The sequence below is a fragment of the Phoca vitulina genome, unplaced genomic scaffold, assembly GCF_004348235.1.
Source record: "Phoca vitulina isolate PV1807 unplaced genomic scaffold, GSC_HSeal_1.0 scaffold3, whole genome shotgun sequence".
NCBI lineage: Eukaryota > Metazoa > Chordata > Mammalia > Carnivora > Phocidae > Phoca > Phoca vitulina.
This window is the reverse complement of record NW_022589706.1, coordinates 64,422,867-64,446,474: the sequence shown is the minus strand read 5'-3', so window position 1 is coordinate 64,446,474 and position 23,608 is coordinate 64,422,867. Positions and strand designations below refer to the sequence as shown.

The following is a 23,608-nucleotide window of genomic DNA, read 5'->3' as shown; positions in this document are numbered from 1 at the left end:
CTTTCTTTCTTTCTTTCTTTCTTTCTTTCTTTCTTTCTTTCTTTCTTCCTTCCTTCCTTCCTTCGTTCCTTTTTTCTTTCCTTCTTTCTTTCTTTCTCTTTCTTTCTTCCTTCCTTCCTTTTTTCTATCTTTCTTTCTTTTTCTTTCTTTCTTTCTTTCTTTCTTTCTTTCTTTCTTTCTTTCTTTCTTTCTTTTCTTCCTTTCTTCCTTCCTTCCTTTCTTTCTTTCAGCAGTTTGGTTATGCATTAAAAAATATATTTTGTATATTTCATCTAATTTTTTCTAGGAGTTTTACACTAAGAGTGGTTTTCAAGATACCTAATCATTCATATTGTCAGAAACAGAAGTCTTGTGTCAATTGTGGTTTTAAAATTAACTCACAGAATTGTGTCTTGCATACAATAAACATTCAGTAAATTGTGCCTAACTGAACTGAAAAATGTTTCAGTCGGTTTTCTCTGATGCTGCTTCATCATACTCAGATTAACACAATACCTAATTTGGCATTACCACCATTACATGATTTTATCCTCTCCTTTAAAAATTGTTGATTTTATCCTCTCCTTTGCAAAATTATAAAATATTTCAAACATATGGAAAATAATATAATTGAAATCTTTGTACTTAACTACCAAGATTAAATTGATGTTAACAGAGTGCCCATTTTTTTTTAGTCTGGTTTTATGATTGTATAACAAAGCAATGTACATAATTTTGTCTATGTAAAAATTTTATGTTAATAATACAATGACCTTCATACCCCTTTGCAACTTGCTTTTTCTCCACTCAACATCATGTTTGAAAAATTTATCTATGCTGATCCTTAAGTTTGAATTCAATTATTCCATGTCCTGTATATAATTCTATTATCCATTACAGTTTATTTAAAAGTCCCCTTATTCTATGATAAACATCCTTATGTATATGCTGTTGAGCATATGTTTGAGATTTTTAAAGTTAGATGCCTAGAACTGAGAGTCCTGTATAAGAGGATGTTCTAAACTTTAACTTATTAAGTATATCCAATTCCTTATATCTAATCTTTATGATTGTGGTGGTATTAATCATGATAAAAATAGGACATTTTACCTTATTTTATTATTTAGTGTTTATGATTTATGAAAAGTACCTGTCACTAGTCAGGATACAGATTATGCTGAATATATGTTATGCATGACACCTTGTGTTTAATTCAAATTATATTAAAGCTTATACTATTAAATAATGAACAATTAGGTGATTTGGAAATTCATGCCCCCCCTTTTTCTATAGGTATTTATGAGCCTCCATTTATTGTACTACTGCAGTGAACCAACCTTGGATGTGAAAATTGCCTTTTGTCAGGTGTGTGTTCCTTACAGGTAAAACAAGGTACAGTATATTCCCTTGTATTTCCATTTTGCCATTTCAGCTTGCATATGTTCCACATCAAGTTAATGTAAATAGAAATGGATAGTTAAATGTTTTTTCTTTCCCAGTTCACTTAAGTTAGAATGGGAATGAAAATGATTCTTTTTAATGATTATAAATTAATCACTGGGTAAAGTGATTTCTTACTAGATTTTATTTATACTTAATGCCATTAATATGTCTTTCCTAATACTTGAAATGTGGCTTGAATCATCAAAATAGCTGAAGTCCGTATTATTGTTTCTCATCATAAGGACCGATGAGCCTTCTGTAGCAGATCTCCAATACCCACAGATGGTACCATGCCAGGCGTGCTCAGTTTTTTTGATGCCCGGTGCTAACTGGTAGTTAGTAAAAGGGTGAACAACAATAACAGCAAACAAAGGTATATTTAGCCTACAACGAACCATAGTAAGAAGGTAGTGTGCATGGACCAGATAAGAGTCTGCTCTCCTATATTCATACATATTCTATTCTTAAGAAAGAGGCTAGCTGGGCTGCTTATTCCTACTACAGGTTATGTTTAGGGTAATCCTAACTTCAGCCTGTTGTTATGGTATAATTAATAGTGCTCCCCTTCACTCTCAGGATTATCCTTTGGATAATAAATTATAGTAACTTTATTCATGCTCCAAGCAAAAAGCAATTCAGCTTTTCTGTAATGATTTTCACTGTTATTTTCTCATTGAGCTGTGCTGTAAACAGGGAGTGATATGCATCCTTTGAAACAAGGTTTAAAAAACAACTCTGTACCTTCTATTATTTTAAAACACTCTTTTCTGTTTCTGGAAGTAATATGTGCTTGTTACAGAAAATGTGAAAAAATATAAAGGGAAACAAACATTGGTAAATCTACTCTCTCTAAGCATAAGTAGAATTTCCAAGGGAGAGTAAAATGTGTTACATGCTGTGAGTAGGATTTACTGATCTGATCTGCCTCAGTTCCCTGACCTCTAAATGTCATAGTGCTGGAAGCCTCAGGCATTTAAATAACTTCTCTTCTGTAATAAGAATTCTGGAACTAAGGGCACCTGGGTGGCTCAGTCGTTAAGCGTCTGCCTTCCGCTCAGGTCATGATCCCGGGGTCCTGGGATTGAGCCCCGCGTTGGGCTCCCTGCTCAGCAGGAAGCCTGCTTCTCCCTCTCCCACTCCCCCTGCTTGTGTTCCCTCTCTCGCTGTGTCTCTCTCTGTCAAATAAATAAATAAAATCTTAAAAAAAAATAATTCTGGATCTGGACAGCTTTGTTAGAAACTCCAAGTCTGTCACTTATTAGCCATATACTTGTTTGTGCCTTTGGCAAGTTACTTAACCTCTCTGTGCATTAGTTTCTAAATTTGTAAAAAGAGGAAAATAATGGTATCTACCTTCTAGGGTCATGAGAATTAAATGAGTTAATACTTGCAGAGCAATGAGAACAGTGCTGGAATATGTGTTTATTAAATAGCTGAATATATTTTAAATAAATTTATATTCATTCTTCTGGTGCTCCAATTGAGTCCCTGTTTTAAGTATTATCAGTATCTTGACTACTTCCATAGTTATATCTCCAACCCAAATCTCTCCCCAAGCCAGACCATCCCCAGCTACTTGTTCTACCTCTCTGCTTAGATGTCTAATAGGCATATCAAACTCTGCATACACCAAACCAAATTCCTGATCTTTCCTCCAAAATACTCTGTTCTAATTCAGTAAATGCTAAATTCACCTTTCCCAGTTGCTTAGAACAAAATCTTTGGAATCATCTTTTGGGCAACACTTCACATTCAATTTGTCAGCAAATACTGTTGTCTCTCCATTCAAAATATATCTGAAATCTCACCACTTCCCAACATTCTCTCCACTACCACTTTGTGTGTGTGTTTTTTTAAAATATTTTATTTATTTGACAGAGAGAGCAAGAGAGCACAAGCAGGGGGAGCATCAGGCAGAAGGAGAAGCAGGCTCCCCGCCAAGCCAAGCAGGGAGCCTGATGCGGGGCTCGATTCCAGGACCCTGGGATCATGACCTGAGCAGAAGGCAGACGCTTAACGACTGAACCACCCAGGCGCCCCTCCACTACCACTTTGATCCAACCTACTGTTACCTCTTGCCTGGATTATTACCAGAGTTTCCACATTTGCTCACTCCTAAATGGTTTACTCTCAAACATCAACGAGAGTAATATTTTGAAAAGTGTAAGTGAGATCATGTCACTCCTTGGCTAAAACCAAAACAAAACAGAAAAACCTTTCAATGTCTTCCCATTTCACTTATGGTAAAAACTAAAATTCTTAAAATAAATACCCAAGCCTTTACCACGTAGCCACCTAGAGGTCCCCCTCCCTGAAATGCTCTTCCTTTATTGTCCTCTTGGTCCACTCCTCCACCACTGTCAGGGCTTTGCTCAAATGTAATTTTTTAGGGAATCTTTCTTGACTGCCCTATTTAATACTGCCCCTTCCTACCTACACTGCCTACCCAACTTGCCAGCCTTGCTTTTTTTTCCCTCCGTAACACTTTTTGGTAGCTGACATACCATATATGTGACTAGTATGTTGCTTCTCTCTCTACTACAATGCATTTTTCACATGGGCAGGAGCCAACTCACACAGGCTCACAAGAGTGATTGTGTGTCTCTCCCCCCAACTCAAAGTTCAGTGATGTAAGGTTGGTAGATGGAAGTCTGTTATTATAGGAGCATGTACATTATGTAAATAAACAATTACTACAATAAGTCTCCTCCCTCCCTGCAGTTGTTGAGCATTTACCCAGCACACTATTGGAATTTTCTCTCTTTTGCACATGGCAGGGCGTGGGCAATCACTGAGTATTTGCGTAATGAATCAATGAATGATATAGATTTGGTTTAGGTAATCAGTTGCACCTGTGACTGTGCTTTGGTTGAAAGGAGCAGGACTGAATTTCTGGGTAGAATATCTGGGCCCTACCACTTGCAAGCGATGTGACTGTGTGCTATTTCATTAGCTGCCATGAGCCTATCTGCTTACTATGGGCACTAACACTTATAAAACAAACCACAACCAAACAAAAAACTAATTCATGTTTTACATACCTCAAGATTAAATCTGAACTTCAAAAATTATCAATAAAAAAGATCTTAAAACTTATGCTATATTTTTTAATCCAGAGTCTTTTTGTAGGTTGAAGTTATTTTTTTTTTAAATTAGCTCCCAACATTTGGGTACAGATGCAAAATGTCTATTTCTAGCAAGACTTCTTTGAAAGCAAAGGAATGAAGAGAAGTGAAGCATGAACTTTATTAATGACTCTGAATTTTTTTTGCTTACTATGAGCTTTTGGTATCTAGATACATGCATATTCTATAAGTTTAAAAAAAATCTAAAAATATTATAGCAAGCAGAATGTTGCTGGTCATGACTCAGAGCATTTTATTTACTTTTCCTGTAGAATTTTTATTTGATAATGTTTATTTATTTATTTTTCTTTTCTGTAGCTCTATGCCTGATTTACTGCTCTAGCAATTTAGAGAAAAGAGTGTGTTCATTTTTAGAGCAGAGTTATCGACTGGGGTTCATTTTCAAACTATGTTTTTTGGAAGCTTCTTATTTCATGAGACATCTCACATGTTCTTGGTATGCTATGGTGTTTACCCTGATCACAGCAGGGTTAGGTTGCTCCCAACTTCTTGCCAGAGAGACAATGCACAAAGACAAGTGATCAAGTATATTCAGTTTCCAGGTCTCTTGAGTCTTAATCTGTGGCTTTTTATATTATGTCATATTTCCAATTTTTTCATTTGTTATCAATAAGAAGTTACAGAAAATATAGAGAACAAACTTGCCCAGCTAGTTCTTTATAAACAGGAAATATGTACATTATTTGTAGTAGTGTTGATTTTATTTTTTAGTTGAATTACTTGAAGAACATGGGAGTCATTGAATTTTTTAGCTACTCCTATTAAATTTTTTTTTTTAATATTCCGACAAGCAGCTTTTGCAAGCAAGAGGTCTCTCATTATATTCTGGGGAGAAATTTATCTGTGTAATGTTAGACAATAAAAGAATAATCTTTAGTTTGGACTGGTATGAATCCTTTACAAAAATATAGACTGACAGGGAATTGAAAGTGCAAACACTCTGGATCCCCCCTGTGAAACAGGTAAGCCTTCTTAGCTTTCCTTTCTCAATTGAACAGAGAATTACAGAGCTGTTTAATTTCACTTTTCCAAATTAAAAAAAAATCTGTAAAAAGTGATATTTTTGGAACTCTGTTGTACTGAACAGATGAGTCAGGATTTTAAACAAGGAATATATACACACAGAAATGCGTGTTGGAAACCGCACGCATGTCCATGGGTATCTACAGCATTTATCACATCCTGATGTACATTACCATTAGTTGTACAGGTTTATGTTTTTCCCCTCTCTCCATGGTGACTGACCACCTTGGGAGCAGGACCAGGGTATCCTCATCTTGAATTTCCAAGTCCAGAAATCTACCTTAATTCTGTAAATGTACAATAAATGCCTTTTGAATAAAAGAGGATAAATAAAAATTTAATAGAGAAACACCACTTCCAGAGTAGAAATTTGTTTACTTGCTTTTCAAAATCAAGTCAATTTCTCAATATCTTAACATTTTATAAGTGTACATTAATAGATTTAATTACATTTTGGTTATTTTGCTATCACAAATCAGTGCTAACCAAACATTTATCTCAACGTTAATAATTTGTTGTCCTCTCTAAATGTTTACTGATGCTTGAGTTGGTTATGTTTACTGATGCTTGAGTTGGTTATGAATCATTTAAAATGATTTCTTAATTTCGGATTTCCAAAGAGGGCTCAAATTAATGAATTGAGAATTATAAATGTCAGTAGAACTAGAAACAAAGAGACTGAACCCACTGGGGTTCTTTTTGGCTATGACACAGAAACTCTTTCTGCCTCCTTAAATTTTCTATGTAAGGAGATACCTATGTATTGACTGATTGATTACTGATTAATTCCACGATTTATGAATTCAATACATCTTAACTGAGTACCTATGATATAAACCTGCAGCTTGTAAAAACTAGGGATACAAGATGAATGAGATGGTTACTGTTCTCAAAGAACACATTGTCTAGTCTAAAGCACGAAAGAGAGTGGCTGGGCTTATAATCTTGAAAACCTATTCCTCTTTGAGTTAAAGACCTCTGCAACAGCTATGTGCTAAACAGTGAGTCAGAAAAAAACTCAAACCCCAATAGTTATCAAAGAAGACTTTATTAAGATTTTACCTCATTTAACCTTCACAACACTATTAATTATCGAAGGTGTAATACAATTATGTTTTATTCTGGAGTTGGAAATCTCAACTATTATACTAGAAGGTCTTTCCCTAGTCCCGTTATGAACTTTCTGAAATCTATTGGTGTACAGTGTTTTAACGGAAGGGAGTAGCAGTTAAATATAACAAGAACCGACATACTATGATTAAATGCAAAGAAGCCTAAGATCTTTTGGTCCCCAGTAGGAAAAAAGAACACTTTTATATAAATTCCAGATGTTTGTGATATATAAAGTCTAAAATATTACTGAAGATATAACAAAAATAGTCTCATTTTGAAGTTATTATTGTCGAATTGTTCTTCAGTGTCTTTTGAGTTCTTACTATTTTTGGTTTAAACCTTATTAGATAAGATAACAAAGACTAAGCATGTTGAATTTTTTTCTAGTTAAGACAGTGTTTTTTTTAAATAGACATAAACTATTAATAGATGACTTAACTAGTTAATTGAATTTTATTTTATCACTCGAATGTCTGGATAATAAAAGCACTGTGTGTATACATGTAATAATTTTCTTAGCCACTGATGATGGCTGTTCTAAATAGATGAAAACTTAAGAATCCCCAATCACTTCTGATTTATTATTTTTTAGTGTTCAGATGTTTTCCTCTTTTGATCTTTAGAAATTTCAGGATGTTAGTAAATATTTTATGGGCTGCATTCACTTTTTAGAGCTTTTTATAAACCTGAAAATAAATAAATTCTACAATTGTAGAATACCTATCTTTAGGAGTTTAAAGTGATATGTTCAGATCACAGTACCTAGGACATTTGAAAAAATATCATTAAACCTGATGCCAGGGTTATATGGTTTTTAAAAAAACAGTTCTTTGTTTTTAAGGTATACTGAATTTAAAATAACTTGATTTGCTCAACTTTATCTCATTTGATGGGTCTATGGTGTTTCTGTTTCAAAGACAATGAAACTATCTCGTTAAAATTTTTACACTTCATTGGATGGGCATCTTAGATGGAAAGAAGAATTTTATACCAACATTAGAGGAATAGAGCAACAAAGGAAAAGATATTTTGATGGGGCAAGGCAAAGGAAAACCTGTGTAATCTAAAAGGAAAACTGAAAACAATTTTTGGTGGCCTGTGAAATAAATGGCATTATTTGTATATTTTAGTTTTAGGGGGAGATTTTCTGCCACCTCAAAATACCAACTTAGACACTGACTTCCTATAAATATGGCTTAAGGGAATCAGTAGATTAAGCATTGATATATTTGAAATTCTTGGTATTTTGTAAATGAATGGCTATGATTTTGAGATATTAACTGATAAACCTTTCCTTTATTATTTTAGTTTTTCATGTAACAGGGAAAGAAAATTTTTACCTTAGTTTCTCCTTTTAAAGGGTTTTGTCTCCTGTGTGTTATTCGAGGAAGCCCAACTCTGACTTTCTTCTATACTTGCTTTTATACATTGCATTCAATTTTGCATACATTTAAAAAAAATCTCAACATATATGCTTTAGTGCATGGACTGTCCATGGGTAAATTATTAAAGACATAGCAAACATTACTGTAAAAACATGGTACATCTTGAGTTATGAAAGAAATCACTAAGATAGCTATACTATCAGGATAACTAACTACCCTATTTTTATGAATGAATGTTTTATAATGTTTGATAATAGTTTTTCTCCATATGCCCACACGTGACAATGGCTACAACAAATTTCAAAAGAGTAAATTTAATGTTATATTTGTGTCTTATACCTTGGGCAGGTTTTTTTTCTAATGATTTATTAAATATTTCAGTTAATGAATCGATTCAGTTATGATACAAAGATTAATAAAAAAACATAAAGGTCCTAAGATTTGGTTCTATAATGATGAACTTTCCTGTATTGGTTGATTGTGGGTATGTGTTTGGTTTGCTTGAGGCACAAAAAAGGTTGAACTTGACTTCTTGTTGAATGATCTTAACCTAAATATAAATGTAGCTTAGTACAATAAATTCAATTATGGTTGAGGTATTAATCAAATTAAATGAAGTTATTACCTACATCTTTAAAAATATTTGTGGTATAAAATATCACAGAATTATCTGTGGTTTTCAGTGCATGGTAAATCATGCTCTGCAAGAAAAGCATCAATGTGTGGATTCTATTTTGATCTATATAGTGTTCTTAAGTAATCAACTAATTCCTTAAATGCACTATTTTAATTCTATGTGAGATTTTGGAAAATGCATTAAGTGATAATTTTGCTTTTCAGTACAGGTATTATCTGAAGTTGGGGTGCATGATAAACAAAGACTGAATTTTTCAGTAGGTTAAGAAGAATAATGTCAATTTAGATCATGAGTTCTAAAACCACTTCTAATCTGGAATGTGTCATTCAACTCTTCTTTTGTTCATCTTCTCTAAATGTGAATATTTATTTGGTTTGTATATATTCTATACATCTCTAACTCATTCCAAAAAAGGTTAAGACAGTTACAAAAGTGCATATTCAAAGAGATGAAAACCCAGACTTTGTAGAACACGGAACTACTAAACTTAGGTACTGATTAGATTAGATCTCTTTGTAATTGTGCAATGAGAGAATCATAATATCATTTGATTTAAGAACTGGTATTGTACTGGGTATTATATAAGACTAATGAATCACAGACCTATCTATACACCTGAAACAAATAACACATTATATGTTAATTAATTGAATTTAAATTTTAAAAAAAGATAAAAGAAAAAAAGAATACTGCTCTTTGTTGTATATATGAAAACAGGGTTCTAGTGTCCATTTTTAAATATATCATTTGATAAACTCTATCTTTGATAAGTCAGTGAAATTTAGATAACTTGTAAACATTTTGATTCCTAAATGACTTTTTATTCTCCTCATGAGGGAATATAACTTCTTACTCCTACCCTGAGAAAGAATTTCTTTAAAAATGAACTATTATTTATTAACCTGGAAAATTTTTCCTGTCTTAATTCTATAATATCACTTATTATTGTCTGTTTTAGACATCTTTTTTCTTTATTGTAGACAAACTGGAAATAGGTAAATAAGAAATATAGACTTCAGTGTTATTAGTTTAGTAGGTTAGATCTTGTGATAATGAAGTCAGCATTCCAAGTTTGATCCTATAAGGAAGAATTTAATATTAAGCTCTTTGAGGGCAGGAACTTTCTATTCTTGGTGCCTGGAACATTGCCTGACACAATTGTAAGACCAATATTTGTTGAATGAAAAACATACCGCAGTAATAGATAGACCTTAAGTCTCAGTGACTTATCAGAGCAAAGGTTTATTTCTTCTTATACAAACTCTAGTACAGGCTAGCGAGGGTGACTCAGGAATTTTGGTTTCTGCCATCTTATGCTGTGCCAACTAAGACACCAGAGTGTGGAAAGAGATGGATTATGATGGCACATTCCCCAAAAGCCCCTACATTTAGCTAACTACCTGCCATTTCTACTGTGGTTCATGGGCCAGAACTCGTCACGTGGCCCTAACAGAACCGCAGGGGAAGGCTGGGAAATGTAGTGGAGTACGTGAATATTCATGAAATATGGTTTTTGCCACAAACGAAAATATAGAAAAATATTTTATCACCTGACTATTCTGAACCTCATTGGTTCTACATTAACTGTATAGCAATATCATAGTGTCTTGGGATGGCACTACAGTTCAAGCCAGCTTTTTGTTAAAAACATTCTTAAACTGCTAATTAGCTATGTGTCTTTAAATGTCATCTAACTTCTCAGTAATAATAATTATAGTAGTAGTAATAATAATAATAAACTTTGTTGAGGGTTTTTTTTTTATAAGCTTATACCACACTGAGAGCTTTACATAGATTCTCTCATTTAACCTTCTCACTAATGAAAAGAAGTAGATTATTGCTATAATTCCATAAATAAGTACACTGAGTGTAAGACTGTAAAAAGCTTAACCAAGACCTTACAGTCAGGATTCTTAGACAAAAGCTGTATTTTTGCCCTTTACTGAAGTTCTCAGTCTAGGATTTCTCAATTGCAAAATGAGAATATGAAGTCTTACGTGAAATGATTTATGATAACCCAGAACAGTGTCTGGTCCTAATACTAGCTTGGTGCCTAGTAGGCATTGAAGCAGCACTGGTTTTCTTCCTTCGCATGGAAGTAACAGGAGGCAGAAGCCAGGCCGGCTCTATTTATTGATTACTGCTATGTGCTTTCTCACGTCATTGAAAATAATGGTTAAACATAATTTAAGTCTTAAAGTTTTACTTCATTATTGATTTGTTAGAAGCCATTGATTCCACAGAGTATCCACCTCTGGGCAACCAATATAAAAGTCATATACATTTCAGGACGTAATCCTCCTTAGGGAGTAATGCTTTAAGAAACAGAATGGAGAAAATATGCTCTTGACAGAACAAAATTGAGTCCTAAATATCCTTAAGTATTGTTGTCTTAAATCTCCTCCTTTAAAACTCACATGTAAATAATTTGAGTCAGATTTAAAATGGGTTGAACATATGCCTTTTTGCCATAACAAATGGAATAGGAGGCATGGTTTCTGCTGACTTTCTATGACAGTCTTGGAGTAGCATCATGAAGCAAATCAATATGCTGGTCATAACTATGAGAATGAATAGCTCAATATCATTTGTGCCAAAAGCACAATCATCACTTTTGGCAGATACTTTTCAGTATCCAAATGACAATACTAAAATAATATCCAACAGATTGACCAGTTTATTTTCTGGAGATGCATTTTGTAGCGAATTTATCTTGGCTATCCTATTGAGATAGATCAATGTTATATCCATAGCATCTTCAATAGTGCCTGGCATACAGTAGGTGATCAGTATATATTTAACAAATGAATGAAATCAGACCCTTTGAATTTCTAGACTGTTCTGAAAGTCCAGCTTTCCCTCACCAACACTGTCTACTTCAACCCTGAATTACGTAATGTTCAGTTAAGTTCAAACTCTGGGCTGTGTCAGTTGATAAATGTAAGAGAAGGGGATTCTATTAATTCATTTCTCTTGCTTTTTCTAAGCCCTATTCCTATAGCTCACCTTATCGTAAGAAAACCATATTATTGTTCTAAATGACTTTAGCTGACCTAGTGAATGGTTTAGTAAAAAAAAAAAAAGCACATGTTTTGGAGTTGAATAAACTTCAATTTATATTAATTGACATCACTAATTAATGGTTCCAAGACTGTGAGCCAGTTAACAGCTCTGTATGCCACTTTCCTCACCTGTAGTCAGTGTTAAATACAGTATTTAACAGAATACAAAGTTCACCTTTAGTAAGTAAACAATTAAGACTGCTTCACCTTTCTTTTTCCCCTTGAATTATTGAGAGCTGATGTCATATAAATCATATGAAATATATTTTTATGTCTTTGATTAAAAATATTATACCTACTGCCTGATGTTTGATTCCCAGATTTATTATATAAAGAACTATTGAATATATTCTTCCTGAAGTTAAGTGCTAGAGAAATTTTATCTTTCCTGTGAACTGGTATGATATATTCTATGAGATTAATGTATCAAAACTTGCCACTCATTGTGTTTTGTTGTTGTTGTCATTATTTTTTTCTTTCATCTTGGAAGAATGACACTGTTTTGTGCTCAAGGCAATAGATATTCATAACTTAAGCCTTCTGGTAAAACTGTCATCTCCCAGCCTGCTTTATTTGAGATCTGTTCCTAAACCTGGATTTAATGGTTTTATTGTTCCCGTATCTTTGATGGTGTTCTGCACAAATCAGAATATAAATAATGAATGAAAGAATAAAATGACTTGCTCAAGGTTTTACAGCTGTTAAGTACAGAACTAATCCAGGCTTGGTGCTATTTTCAGCTATTTCATTCAAGAGTAACTAAGGAAGCTTAACCTCTAAAAATTTCTAAACCTTAATGTCTCCTGCTCAGGGACTAACTAGCAGTAACATAGGACAGTCATGCACAAATGAAAATGGAGAGGGAGTACTTGTGGCGTATAGCTTATTAAATTTGAGAATAATGCAATCAAGGTTTTGGACACCTACAGGATAAGATCAATAATGTAGGATGTTTTTCTTCTCGAAATTCCATAGCTATAGGCTAGCAGCTAACTGGTGATGGGGACTCATCACACAAAGCCCTTTCTTACCGGTCTGCAGAACATGAAGTCTTTTCCCAGAACAGATTATATTCAGACTTCCTGTCTAACAAACTGTCTACCAAGCTGCCAGCAGCAATAATGGCTTCTTTTAATTTAGCTTTAAAACTTTTTGGCAGATGGGGGACAGGGAGGAAATTGGTTTGTTTTGAATTTTTGCATAAAAAAATTCTCTTATATCCACATAGAAATAATTATTGATTCATTTAAACACGAGATTAATATTCAGTGGAGGAATGAGTTATTTTAAAAAATAATGTGAATCAATAATGGAATAGACTGTTACAAACTTATAATTATTTTGAACCATATTGATTTTCATAAGTTACCACTGTGGTGATTTATAATTTTTTAATATAATATTACTTATTTATAATTAACATAATTTCTTCTCTGGAAAGAGACTTTCCATTTTGGTGAGCATTTATGGATACCTTTGGGTTTTAGTATAAATTCAATATAAATTGATGATGGAATGTTTATTTTCATGAGCTAATTGAGAGAACGTTAGTTGGATACTATATTATATCTATGAGAGGGGAAACACTCCCCTGGGAATATGACGTCTGGGCCAGCTAATGAGGTGCTGATACCAAAGAGGGCCACTGTGAAATTCTCAATTCCACATCTTTTGTTTACTTGTTTTGACTTGCACTGTTTCCAGTTTTTGCCTCTCCAACTAGCTCTCTTTAAATGGTGATGTCTCCTGTCTCTTACATCTACTATTTTCTAAAATAATGGTTCTCTAAGTGTAGAACTTGTTAGAAATATGAACTCTTGGCCTTACCCTAGTCCTGTTGAATCAGAAACTTTTCAGTGGGGCTCAGCAATCTATTTTTTTACGAGCTCCTCAGGTAGTTCTGATCCATTTTAACACTTCAGAATCTCTACCTCACTCTATTGGCCAGTCATGCCCTCCCAATGTGAAAGTTTGGTTCTTCCCTTTTTGGGTTCAGCTCATCAATTCTGTGACCTAAACTAAAAATATGCTAAAACATATAACTGGAGAAAAATCTTTTTAGCATTGATAATTTTTTTATAGTATACTTTTTTTTTTTTAAAGATTTTATTTATTTATTTGACAGAGAGAGACACAGGGAGAGAGGGAACACAAGCAGGGGGAGTGGGAGAGGGAGAAGCAGGCTTCCCGCGGAGCAAGGAGCCCGATGTGGGGCTCGATCCCAGGACCCTGGGATTATGACTTGAGCCGAAGGCAGACGCTTAATGACTGAGCCACCCAGGTGCCCTTTTTTATCGTATACTTAATGGCATACTTTCATAGGAACATTTTATAGGGAAAAGTTTATATTTGAACTTTATAATCATAACAAGGTAGACTACATGGAAATTGAGGATAAAATATGCTATATTAAATATGTCTTGAGCTTTTTGAAATTCAGTTTGGATTTGTAAGCTTGGGGCACAGATGAGATCTGGGGGAAGCTTTTCAACACAACATATTTGCTATCAAATTTTTGGTTACAACATCAATCCAAGAAAATTTCCAGTGCTATTTTCTCTGTGTCTTACTGTTTAATGATTAAAATAGCCTTTTCCCATGGGGCACCTGGGTGGCTCAGTCAGTTAAGCATCCAGCTCTTGATTTTGCCTCAGGTCATGATCTCAGGGTCATAAGATCAAGCCCCACATCGGGCTCCACGCTAGGCGTGGATACTGCTTGGAATTCTCTCTCTCCCTCTCCCTCTGCCTCTCCCCGCCCCACTCATGCTCTCTCCCTCTCTCTCTCTCTCAAAAATAAATAAGTAAAAAAAAAATAAAATAAAATAGCCTTTTCCCAATTATGTGAGGTACTATCAAGGATGTGTTTTCTAACTTTTAGATTTTACATAAAGTTTTATTCAAAGCTAGGTATAAAGAGGATACTTGAAGAGAAATTTGTGTGTGTGTGTGTGTGTGTGTGTGTATGTATGTGTGAATTTGCAAACTTTATAATGATAATTTCAATGTTATTGTGAGAAATTATATGCTTTAAAATGGAGATAAAAGATCACTAAGTAATTTTTATTTTAGAAAATGTGTCAAGTCATTAGATATTTTATTTGAATAGTTTTTTTATTTGTTACTTTTTGACTGGGAATTCTCCTCTTACTGAAAGTTTCCTGCTGGTATAAACTCCATGATTGTTTTAACCATTTCTATCAAACTACCAAGTCCATATATATAGCTTCCCCCCCAATTGTATGAAAAGTTCTGTTATAGATATGCACTGACAAAAATTACTGGGCACTGCTCAGCAGTGTGCACAATTGCTGAGATGCATTGATACACTTACTCCATTAAAGCACTTGGCCAACTGTTAACCTGTCTCAATACCGAGACTTTGTAAGTCCTTGAGTCTGGGGCAGTGGGGCTCTTTCAAATACTTGAATCTGAGGTGAGGGGTAATCCTTATCCTAACTAGGACTCTGGTTTCCACTTTGGGTGTGCCATGACCAATGGAATTTGGCAATCCATAAAGACACAAAATGTGTTCCTGATGTATTTGCAGAAATAATCATTTTACTTTTCAAATATGTCAGGCAGAGGTGTAAGTTCCATTTCACAGTCTTCAGGTGATCCTTCCCCTCTAGGGTACGGTTCTCAACACGCATCAGCATACTTAGAGGGCTTATTGAAACAGATTGTTGTCCTTGCCCACAGAGTTCCTGATTCAATAGGTATGGGATGGGAGTGAGCATCTGCATTTCTAACAGGTTTCCTGGTGATGCTGATGCTGATGCTCCAGGAAGCACACCATGAGAATGACTGCTTTAATGCTTTCTCAAAGTTTCTCAAAGTCAGATTCTCAAATCCTCAAGTCAGAATTACCTGGATTGCCTAGTAATCTTCAGATCATCAGGACCTATGATGATGGCCTAAATCCTAATCTCCAGGGTGGTGTGATAATGATTTGCCTTTTGTCAAACTCCTCAGGTGCTCCAGGTGTACATTTACACTCGAGAACCAGTTAGAGGGGAGGTCCAGGGATACTGTTAGCCAGAGAAAACACTGATCAAGCCTCCTCTCAAACATTACCAATTTTATACCTGTCGGTTGGCATCTAGTAGTTGTTTTATACATAGTAAATGAATTAATTTAAAATGAATGAATGTAAGCAATTAGTTGCTATTCTTTTTTGCTTCCAGCACCTTTTCTTTATTCTACTATAGAATATATCATCCATATTTTAACTACTTGTTTACTTGACTGCCCCCATCTAGACAGAGACCTTATCTTTTTGTTGTATCTCCAGTGCCAAACCCAGCATCTGGCACATAATATGTATATTATCAGTATTTGTTAGATTAAATGATTGTAAATGTTGAGTAGAATATCTCTTAGGGTTAGTCTGAAAAAGAGGTTGCGTGAATTGTTAAATTCCCTTGATTTCTCTGAATATACATTAAAATGTTGGAAGAGGAGGGCCAGCCTAGTAGATTCAAGTATAATATGAAGACTGAGACCACAGCTAGAAAAGCCACAGGCAAGTCTGAAGGAGTAGGGTGGTACCAAGATACAGCATGAAGTCAGGGGTCTGGAACATAAAATATCACATATACTTGGTATGTATATGCAGTTGGAACAGGTGGCATTTCAGAGGTGAAGAGAATAAGTGGGGGAACGAGAAGTGGATTATGTAGGTTTGATTAAGCTAGTGTGTGCTAAGAATTTTGTGGGTGGTCAGAAATGAGAACATTAAGGGATGTAAAAAAGGATTAGAACACGGCAAATGAAGTCAGGCACTTCATCCATACCAAATTAACCTTGGCAATGAATTCATTGGTAGTCTAGCTCCAGTTACTTTTGTTTGTTTGTTGTTTTTATATTTATTAAATTTTTCAGTTACTTTTTTACCTTTCAAAGTTAGGAAGAAAAAAAAAAGGACTTTTTAATAAGGTTAGTCTGCTGATACACCAAAAAAACCTAGAGTAGAAATGGACTGTGGCGTGGAGAGAAGTTCCTGATTCTGTGCTTGAAATCAAGGATTGTTTAAATACTAATGTTCTTGTTTCTGCTGTAGTCCACACTCATTGTTTAAATTCTAAATCCTGTTATAGTCTCCCCGAATAGATTTACAATGCCCTGTTTTTTTGTGTTTTTGTTTGTTTGTTTGTTTGTTTTTTAAGATCATATATTTTATTTTGAGAGAGAGAAAGAGAGCATGTGCATGGTGGGGGAAGGGCCGAGGGAGTCTGAAATGGACTCCATTGAGCTTGGAGCCCTAGGTGGGGCTCAATCTCTCTACCCTGAGATCACGACCTCAGCAGAAACCAAGAATCCAATGCTCAACCGACTGTGCCATCCAGGCACCCCAATCCTGTTTTTTGATAATCTTGTTTAATTTCCTGTTCCATGCTTTCTGACTATCTCCTGGATTTCAGACCTCTCCTTATTGTACTCATAAATTACCTGAATTTTCAGTCTTCTGTCCAAACAACCTATATTCCTCATCTTTAGTCCATTCTGTTCTTTGAGGTCTGTGTATATTTGTACTGGATTGCTGCCACCATAAGTCTTCTAGTCATAGGCTGGTGCCGGTCATGTGCATTCTGCTTTAAGTCTGTCATAAGGTCCTTGCACTAGATTCATAGGTTTTGCCACTCACATCCATATAGTACCCACTATACTCTCCTTGTTTGTATTACTTGGTGCTGCCTGGTTCCCTTTCCAAGAGCATGTAGGGACAAATTAGTTTGTACTTCTATTTCAGTTTTTTTTTTTTAATTATTATTATTTAGAAATGAAATGCCAAAAATTTCTAAGGACAGTGGTTTTATGACCAACCAGAGGTTCAGAGCCAAAGGAGGTCTAAATCTTCTTTCAAATTATGTGAGAATCAGATTTTCAGAAGTCAATGTGTATTAAAACCATACAAAGATCCTTTAGTTTAGATTCTGGACTCAGAACACTAAAGGCAGGGTTTTTGTTTTCTTTTGTTTACTAATTAAAGCTTTGGCATAACTCAAAAGTCGTGAGTTATGTAAGAAATTATTCATTGTGTAAGAAATTATTCATGAATGTCCCACTCATTGCAGGACAACCAGCATTGTTTGATAAGCCAACTAAATACAAGCCACATCTCCTACCATATGGTATACCAAAACATGCCCACAAATCTCCCAGATGTCTAGGAAGAGTTAGTGCCACTTCTAAAGAGAACCATTGATTTAGACTATTCCATTTTCAATTTTTGGGATTGGGAATGAACCCACAGAACATGAGAATGCTCAAAACCTGAGCAAAATTAGCAAAAAGGAGAGGGAATGACTATTGGGTAGGCATCCACCAGGGTGTGCCACAAGAAACAGGCTAGACAATATTCTATAAGGTCCTTTCTAGCTAGAGAGTTGAAACTATTTAATGTCACAAAATGCGATATAAGTTTATTTGTGTGTATAATCATGGATAATGGATATTTACATTACATATATTCATAAATCATGATTCAAAATTTTAAGGACAGATTCTTCAATTGCTAAATATAATAGGTAGAAGAACTTCTCTTAAATATAAAAGATACACAATCAAGATATTTAAATCTAAGCTTGCAAAGAATGAAAAGATGTCATGTGGCATTTTAGAATAATATTAATTTGGGCTAAAATTGTTCAATGTTTAATGTAAGATACTACCATTTTTGGTATTATTGAGAACAAATGAAGTCAACACTATTTAATTCAAATTTACCTAATTAAAAATTAAAACTACACATTATTTTGTATCTCATTTCTTTCTGAGAAAGGGATATAAATAAAATCTCTTATCCTTTCTCATTTGGCTGTTATAATGGATGATCAGGAATCACCTCTGAAGTTTCTAGCATAGTCAATGGGTCCAGTATGTTTGGTAGATATTTGCTTCATAAATAATTAAATGGTTTTAATGAAACATTTCAGAAAAGATTATGTAGATCTAATGTAAGATTATTTTATTATTAATAGTTTTAATACTGAAAACAAATTTTTCTCTGTATTTTTCTGAGTTCTTTTACTCTAGATTATCTTACATGGATTAATACATACTTTTTTATATGAAATACATTTATATAATGATGATAGATGACTATGAATTAGTAATCATTAAAAGAACAGGCTTTTCTATATCTTGCTATCATTCTGGTTGTTCGCTTTCTCATGTTTTTGTTGTTCTTTTTGCAGGGATTCGATAAACAAGTGGATGTGTCATATATTGCCAAACATTACAACATGAGCAAAAGCAAAGTTGACAACCAATTCTATAGTGTGGAAGTCGGAGACTCAACCTTCACAGTTCTCAAGCGCTACCAGAATTTGAAGCCTATTGGCTCTGGGGCTCAGGGAATAGTTTGGTAAGTGGAATATATATATATATATATATATATATATATATATATATATATTTATTTATTTATTGAAGTATAATTAGCATACAGTGTTTTATTAGTTTCAGGTCTACAACATATTCAACAATTCTGTACATTACTCTGCTCACCGTGATAAGTGTAGTTACCATCCGTCACCAATTGTTACTACATACAATGTACTACATACATTGTTACTACAATCTATTCACCCTATTTCCTATGTTGTACTTTTCATCTCTGTGACTTCTTTATTTTATAACTGGAAGTTTGTACTTTTAATCCCCTTTATCTATTTCACCCATTCCCCCCACCCACCTCTCCCCTCTGACAACTACCAGTTTGTTCTCTGTATTTAAGAATCTGGTTTTTGGTTGTTTGTCTCTTTGTTTTGCTTTTTAGATTCCACATGTGAGTAGAATCATATGGTATTTATCTTTCTCTGACTTATTTCACTTGTATTTTTAAAAGGAATAATGCTGTGTATGTCAACTAGCCACAAACACACACACAAACATAAATAAATAGAATGATTTGAGATGGGAAGAATACTTTCTATCAAAGAAAAATAAAATTTTGAGCATTATTTGTAATTCATTACCCATTTACTAAAAATATGTACAACTTTTGCTGGTGACTAGTCTTTCTACTCACCAAAAATGTCCATTACACAACAACCATGGAGAAACAAAACCAGAGGTTTTCTAGCTGTTGCTAATACATTTAGAAATTGTATTTGGATGTTTTCACAGCAAGAAATGAGGGGATATGTGTTAAGATAACAAGCAAATAGAATTCCCTGCACTCTAAGGAAGTATAAATGATATCTCAAATGTTCCTGTCACTTTTAAAGATCAATATTTAAAATTCAGTTACCTATTAGAAAAAGTGGTATTTAAAAATGTCTGTTGTATGTTTCCAAAATGGAAAGATTCTGGGCTCCGTTAGTAACCATTATTTTATGACATTTTTGAGTGGCAATTTGAAATGATGACAAATCAAAACCTGATTACCTGTCATAAAATTCTTGCAAAAGTGATGATATCAAATTGATAAGCATTTATTTTATGTAGTTTTAACTTGCAGTGTAACCACCAAATGTATTTAGTATGAACTTATTAGCATAATAATTTTCAACTTGATGATTCATACCTATAAGTGAAAATTTAGCACATGCACCATAAATATGTATATTTACTTATAGAAGATATTTACTTAGTTCAATATATTTATTTATTATATAAATTACTGCTACATTACTAATGTCCATTTAGAAACACGAACACTTTTAAAGGATGAGCTAAAGGTGAAATAAACATTATTTAAAAACATTTTATTTACAACTTTTTTTCACTCATTTGATACAATGTAATTTTGATGATAGCAATGTGGTAGTAGTAGTGCTCATTATTTTTTTAAACTTTCATTTTATATTTCATAAAAAAGTTTAAAATCTGGTTCATTTCATTTTTTATTTTTCTAAGAGTTTTTTTTAGAGCAAAATGGTTCACAGCAATATTGAGAGGAAGGTACAGAGATTTTCCGTATTCCTCTATATTCCTCCTACCTCCACACATGCATAGCCTCCCCCATCATCAACATCCCCCACAGAAGTGGTACATTTATTATAAATGATGAACCTACATTGATACATCATAATTACCAAAGCCCAGAGTTTACCTTACGATTTATTCTTGGTGTTGTACTTTCTGTGGGTTTAGACAAATGTTAAGATGATATGTATCCATTATTATAGTATCATACAGAGTATTTCCACTGCCCTAAAAATCCTCTATACTCCACATGTTCATCCCTCCTCTTACTCCCAAATTCTGGCAACCATTGATCTTTTTACTGTTTCCATAGATTTTAAAGATTACATTTATTTATTTATTTATTTATTTATTTATTTATTTATTTATTTATGAGAGGGGGTGGGGAGAGAGAACAAGAGCAGTGGGGAGGAGCAGAGGGAGAGGGAGAAGCAGACTTCCTGCTCACCAGGGAGCCTGAGGCAGGACTCCATTCCAGGATGTGGAGATCATGACCCAAGCTCAAGGCAGACACTTAACTGACTGAGCCACCCAGGTGCCCCATTATTGTTTCCATAGATTTGCCTTTTCCAGTATGCTATATTGTTGGAATATAATGTAGCCTTTTTAGTTGGCTTTTTTCACTTAGTAATATGCACTTCAGGTTCTTGCACGTCTTTTCATAGATTGATAGCTCATTACTTTTTATCACTGAATATTTCATTGTCTAGTAATGCCACAGTTTATCCATTCACCTACTTTAGGACATTTTGGTTCATTCCAGGTTTTAGTAATTATAAATAAATATCTTGATGCTTTCAATATCCATGTACAGGTTTTTGTGTGGATATAAATTTTAAAGGTTCACTTCATTTTGATAACTGTTTTTTAAAAAACTTTATTATGTTATGTTAATTACCACACATTACATCGTTTTTTTTGTTATTATGTTATGTTAATCACCGTACATTACATCATTAGTTTTTGATGTAGTGTTCCATGATTCATTGTTTGCGTATAACACCCAGTGCTCCATGCAGAACGTGCCCTCTTTAATACCCATCACCAGGCTAACCCATCCCCCCACCCCCCTAGAACCCTCAGTTTGTTTCTCAGAGTCCATAGTCTCTCATGGTTCATCTCCCCCTCCGATTTCCCCCCCTTCATTCTTCCCCTCCTGCTATTTTCTTCTTCTTTTTTTTTAACATATAATGTATTATTTGTTTCAGAGGTGCAGTTCTGTGATTCAACAGTCTTGCACAATTCACAGTGCTCACCATAGCACATACCCTCCCCAATGTCCATCACCCAGCCACCCCATCCCTCCCATCCCCCTCCACTCCAGCAACCCTCAGTTTGTTTCCTGAGATTAGGAATTCCTCATATCAGTGAGGTCATGTGATACATGTCTTTCTCTGTTTGGCTTATTTCACTCAGCATAATACCCTCCAGTTCCATCCACATTGTTGCAAATGGCAAGATTTCATTCCCTTTGATGGCTGCATAATATTCCATTGTATATGTATACCACATCTTCTTTATCCATTCATCTGTCGATGGACATCTGGGCTATTTCCACAGCTTGGCTATTGGTGGACATTGCTGCTATAAACATCGGGGTGTACGTACCCCTTTGGTTCCTACATTTGTATCTTTGGGGTAAATACCCAGTAGTGCAATTGCTGGGTCGTATGATAGCTCTATTTTCGACTTTTTGAGGAACCTCCATACTGTTTTCCATAGTGGCTGCACCAGCTTGCATTCCCAACAGTGTAGGAGGGTTCCCCTTTCTCCACATCCCTGCCAACATCTGTCATTTCCTGACTTGTTAATTTTAGCCATTCTGACTGGTGTGAGGTGGTATCTCATTGAGGTTTTGATTTGGATTTCCCTGATGCCGAGCAATGTTGAGCACTTTTTCATGTGTCTGTTGGCCATTTGGATGTCTTCTTTGGAAAAACGTCTGTTCATGTCTTCTGCCCATTTCTTGATTGGATCATTTGTTCTTTGGGTGTTGAGTTTGATAAGTTCTTTATAGATTTTGGATACTAGCCCTTTATCTGACATGTCATTTGCAAATATCTTCTCCCATTCTGTCGGTTGTCTTTTGGTTTTGTTGACTGTTTCTTTTGCTGTGCAAAAGCTTTTTATCTTGATGAAGTCCCAATAGTTCATTTTGCCCTTGCTTCCCTTGCCTTTGGCGATGTTTCTAGGAAGAAGTTGCTGCGACTGAGGTCGAAGAGGTTGCTGCCTGTGTTCTCTTTTAGGATTTTGATGGACTCCTGTCTCACATTTAGGTCTTTCAACCATTTTGAGTCTATTTTTGTGTGGTGTAAGGAAATGGTCCAGTTTCATTCTTCTGCATGTGGCTGTCCAATTTTCCCAACACCATTTGTTGAAGAGACTGTCTTTTTTCCATTGGACATTGTTTCCTGCTTTGTCGAAGATTAGTTGACCATACAGTTGAGGGTCCATTTCTGGGCTCTGTATTCTGTTCCATTGATCTATGTGTCTGTCTTTGTGCCAGTACCATACTGTCTTGATGATGACAGCTTTGTAATAGAGCTTGAAGTCTGGAATTGTGATGCCACCAGCTTTGCTTTTCTTGTTCAACATTCCTCTGGCTATTTGGGGTCTTTTCTGGTTCCATACAAATTTTAGGATTATTTGTTCCATTTCTTTGAAAAAAGTGGGTGGTATTTTGATAGGGATTGCATCAAATGTGTAGATTGCTCTAGGTAGCATTGACATCTTCACGATATTTGTTCTTCCAATCCATGAGCATAGAACGTTTTTCCATTTCTTTGTGTCTTCCTCAATTTCTTTCATGAGTATTTTATAGTTTTCTGAGTACAGATTCTTTGCCTCTTTGGTTAGATTTATTCCTAGGTATCTTATGGTTTTGGGT

General features: G+C 34.6%; 1 protein-coding gene across 9 annotated transcripts in view; it reads left to right on the top strand.

Annotated features, from left to right (window-relative positions):
• Nucleotides 1-23,608, top strand: part of MAPK10 (mitogen-activated protein kinase 10) — a 317,221-nt gene that overhangs the window by 149,013 nt on the left and 144,600 nt on the right. For 7 of the 9 annotated variants that reach the window (XM_032400729.1, XM_032400731.1, XM_032400730.1 and 4 more), the window contains 2 exons: nt 1,273-1,344; nt 18,987-19,156. In XM_032400729.1, coding sequence (XP_032256620.1) covers nt 1,273-1,344; nt 18,987-19,156 — 242 coding nt within the window. Of the gene's footprint in view, nt 1-1,272; nt 1,372-18,986; nt 19,157-23,608 lie in introns of all 9 variants that reach the window. The other 2 variants (XM_032400738.1, XM_032400737.1) reach the window with 2 other exon arrangements.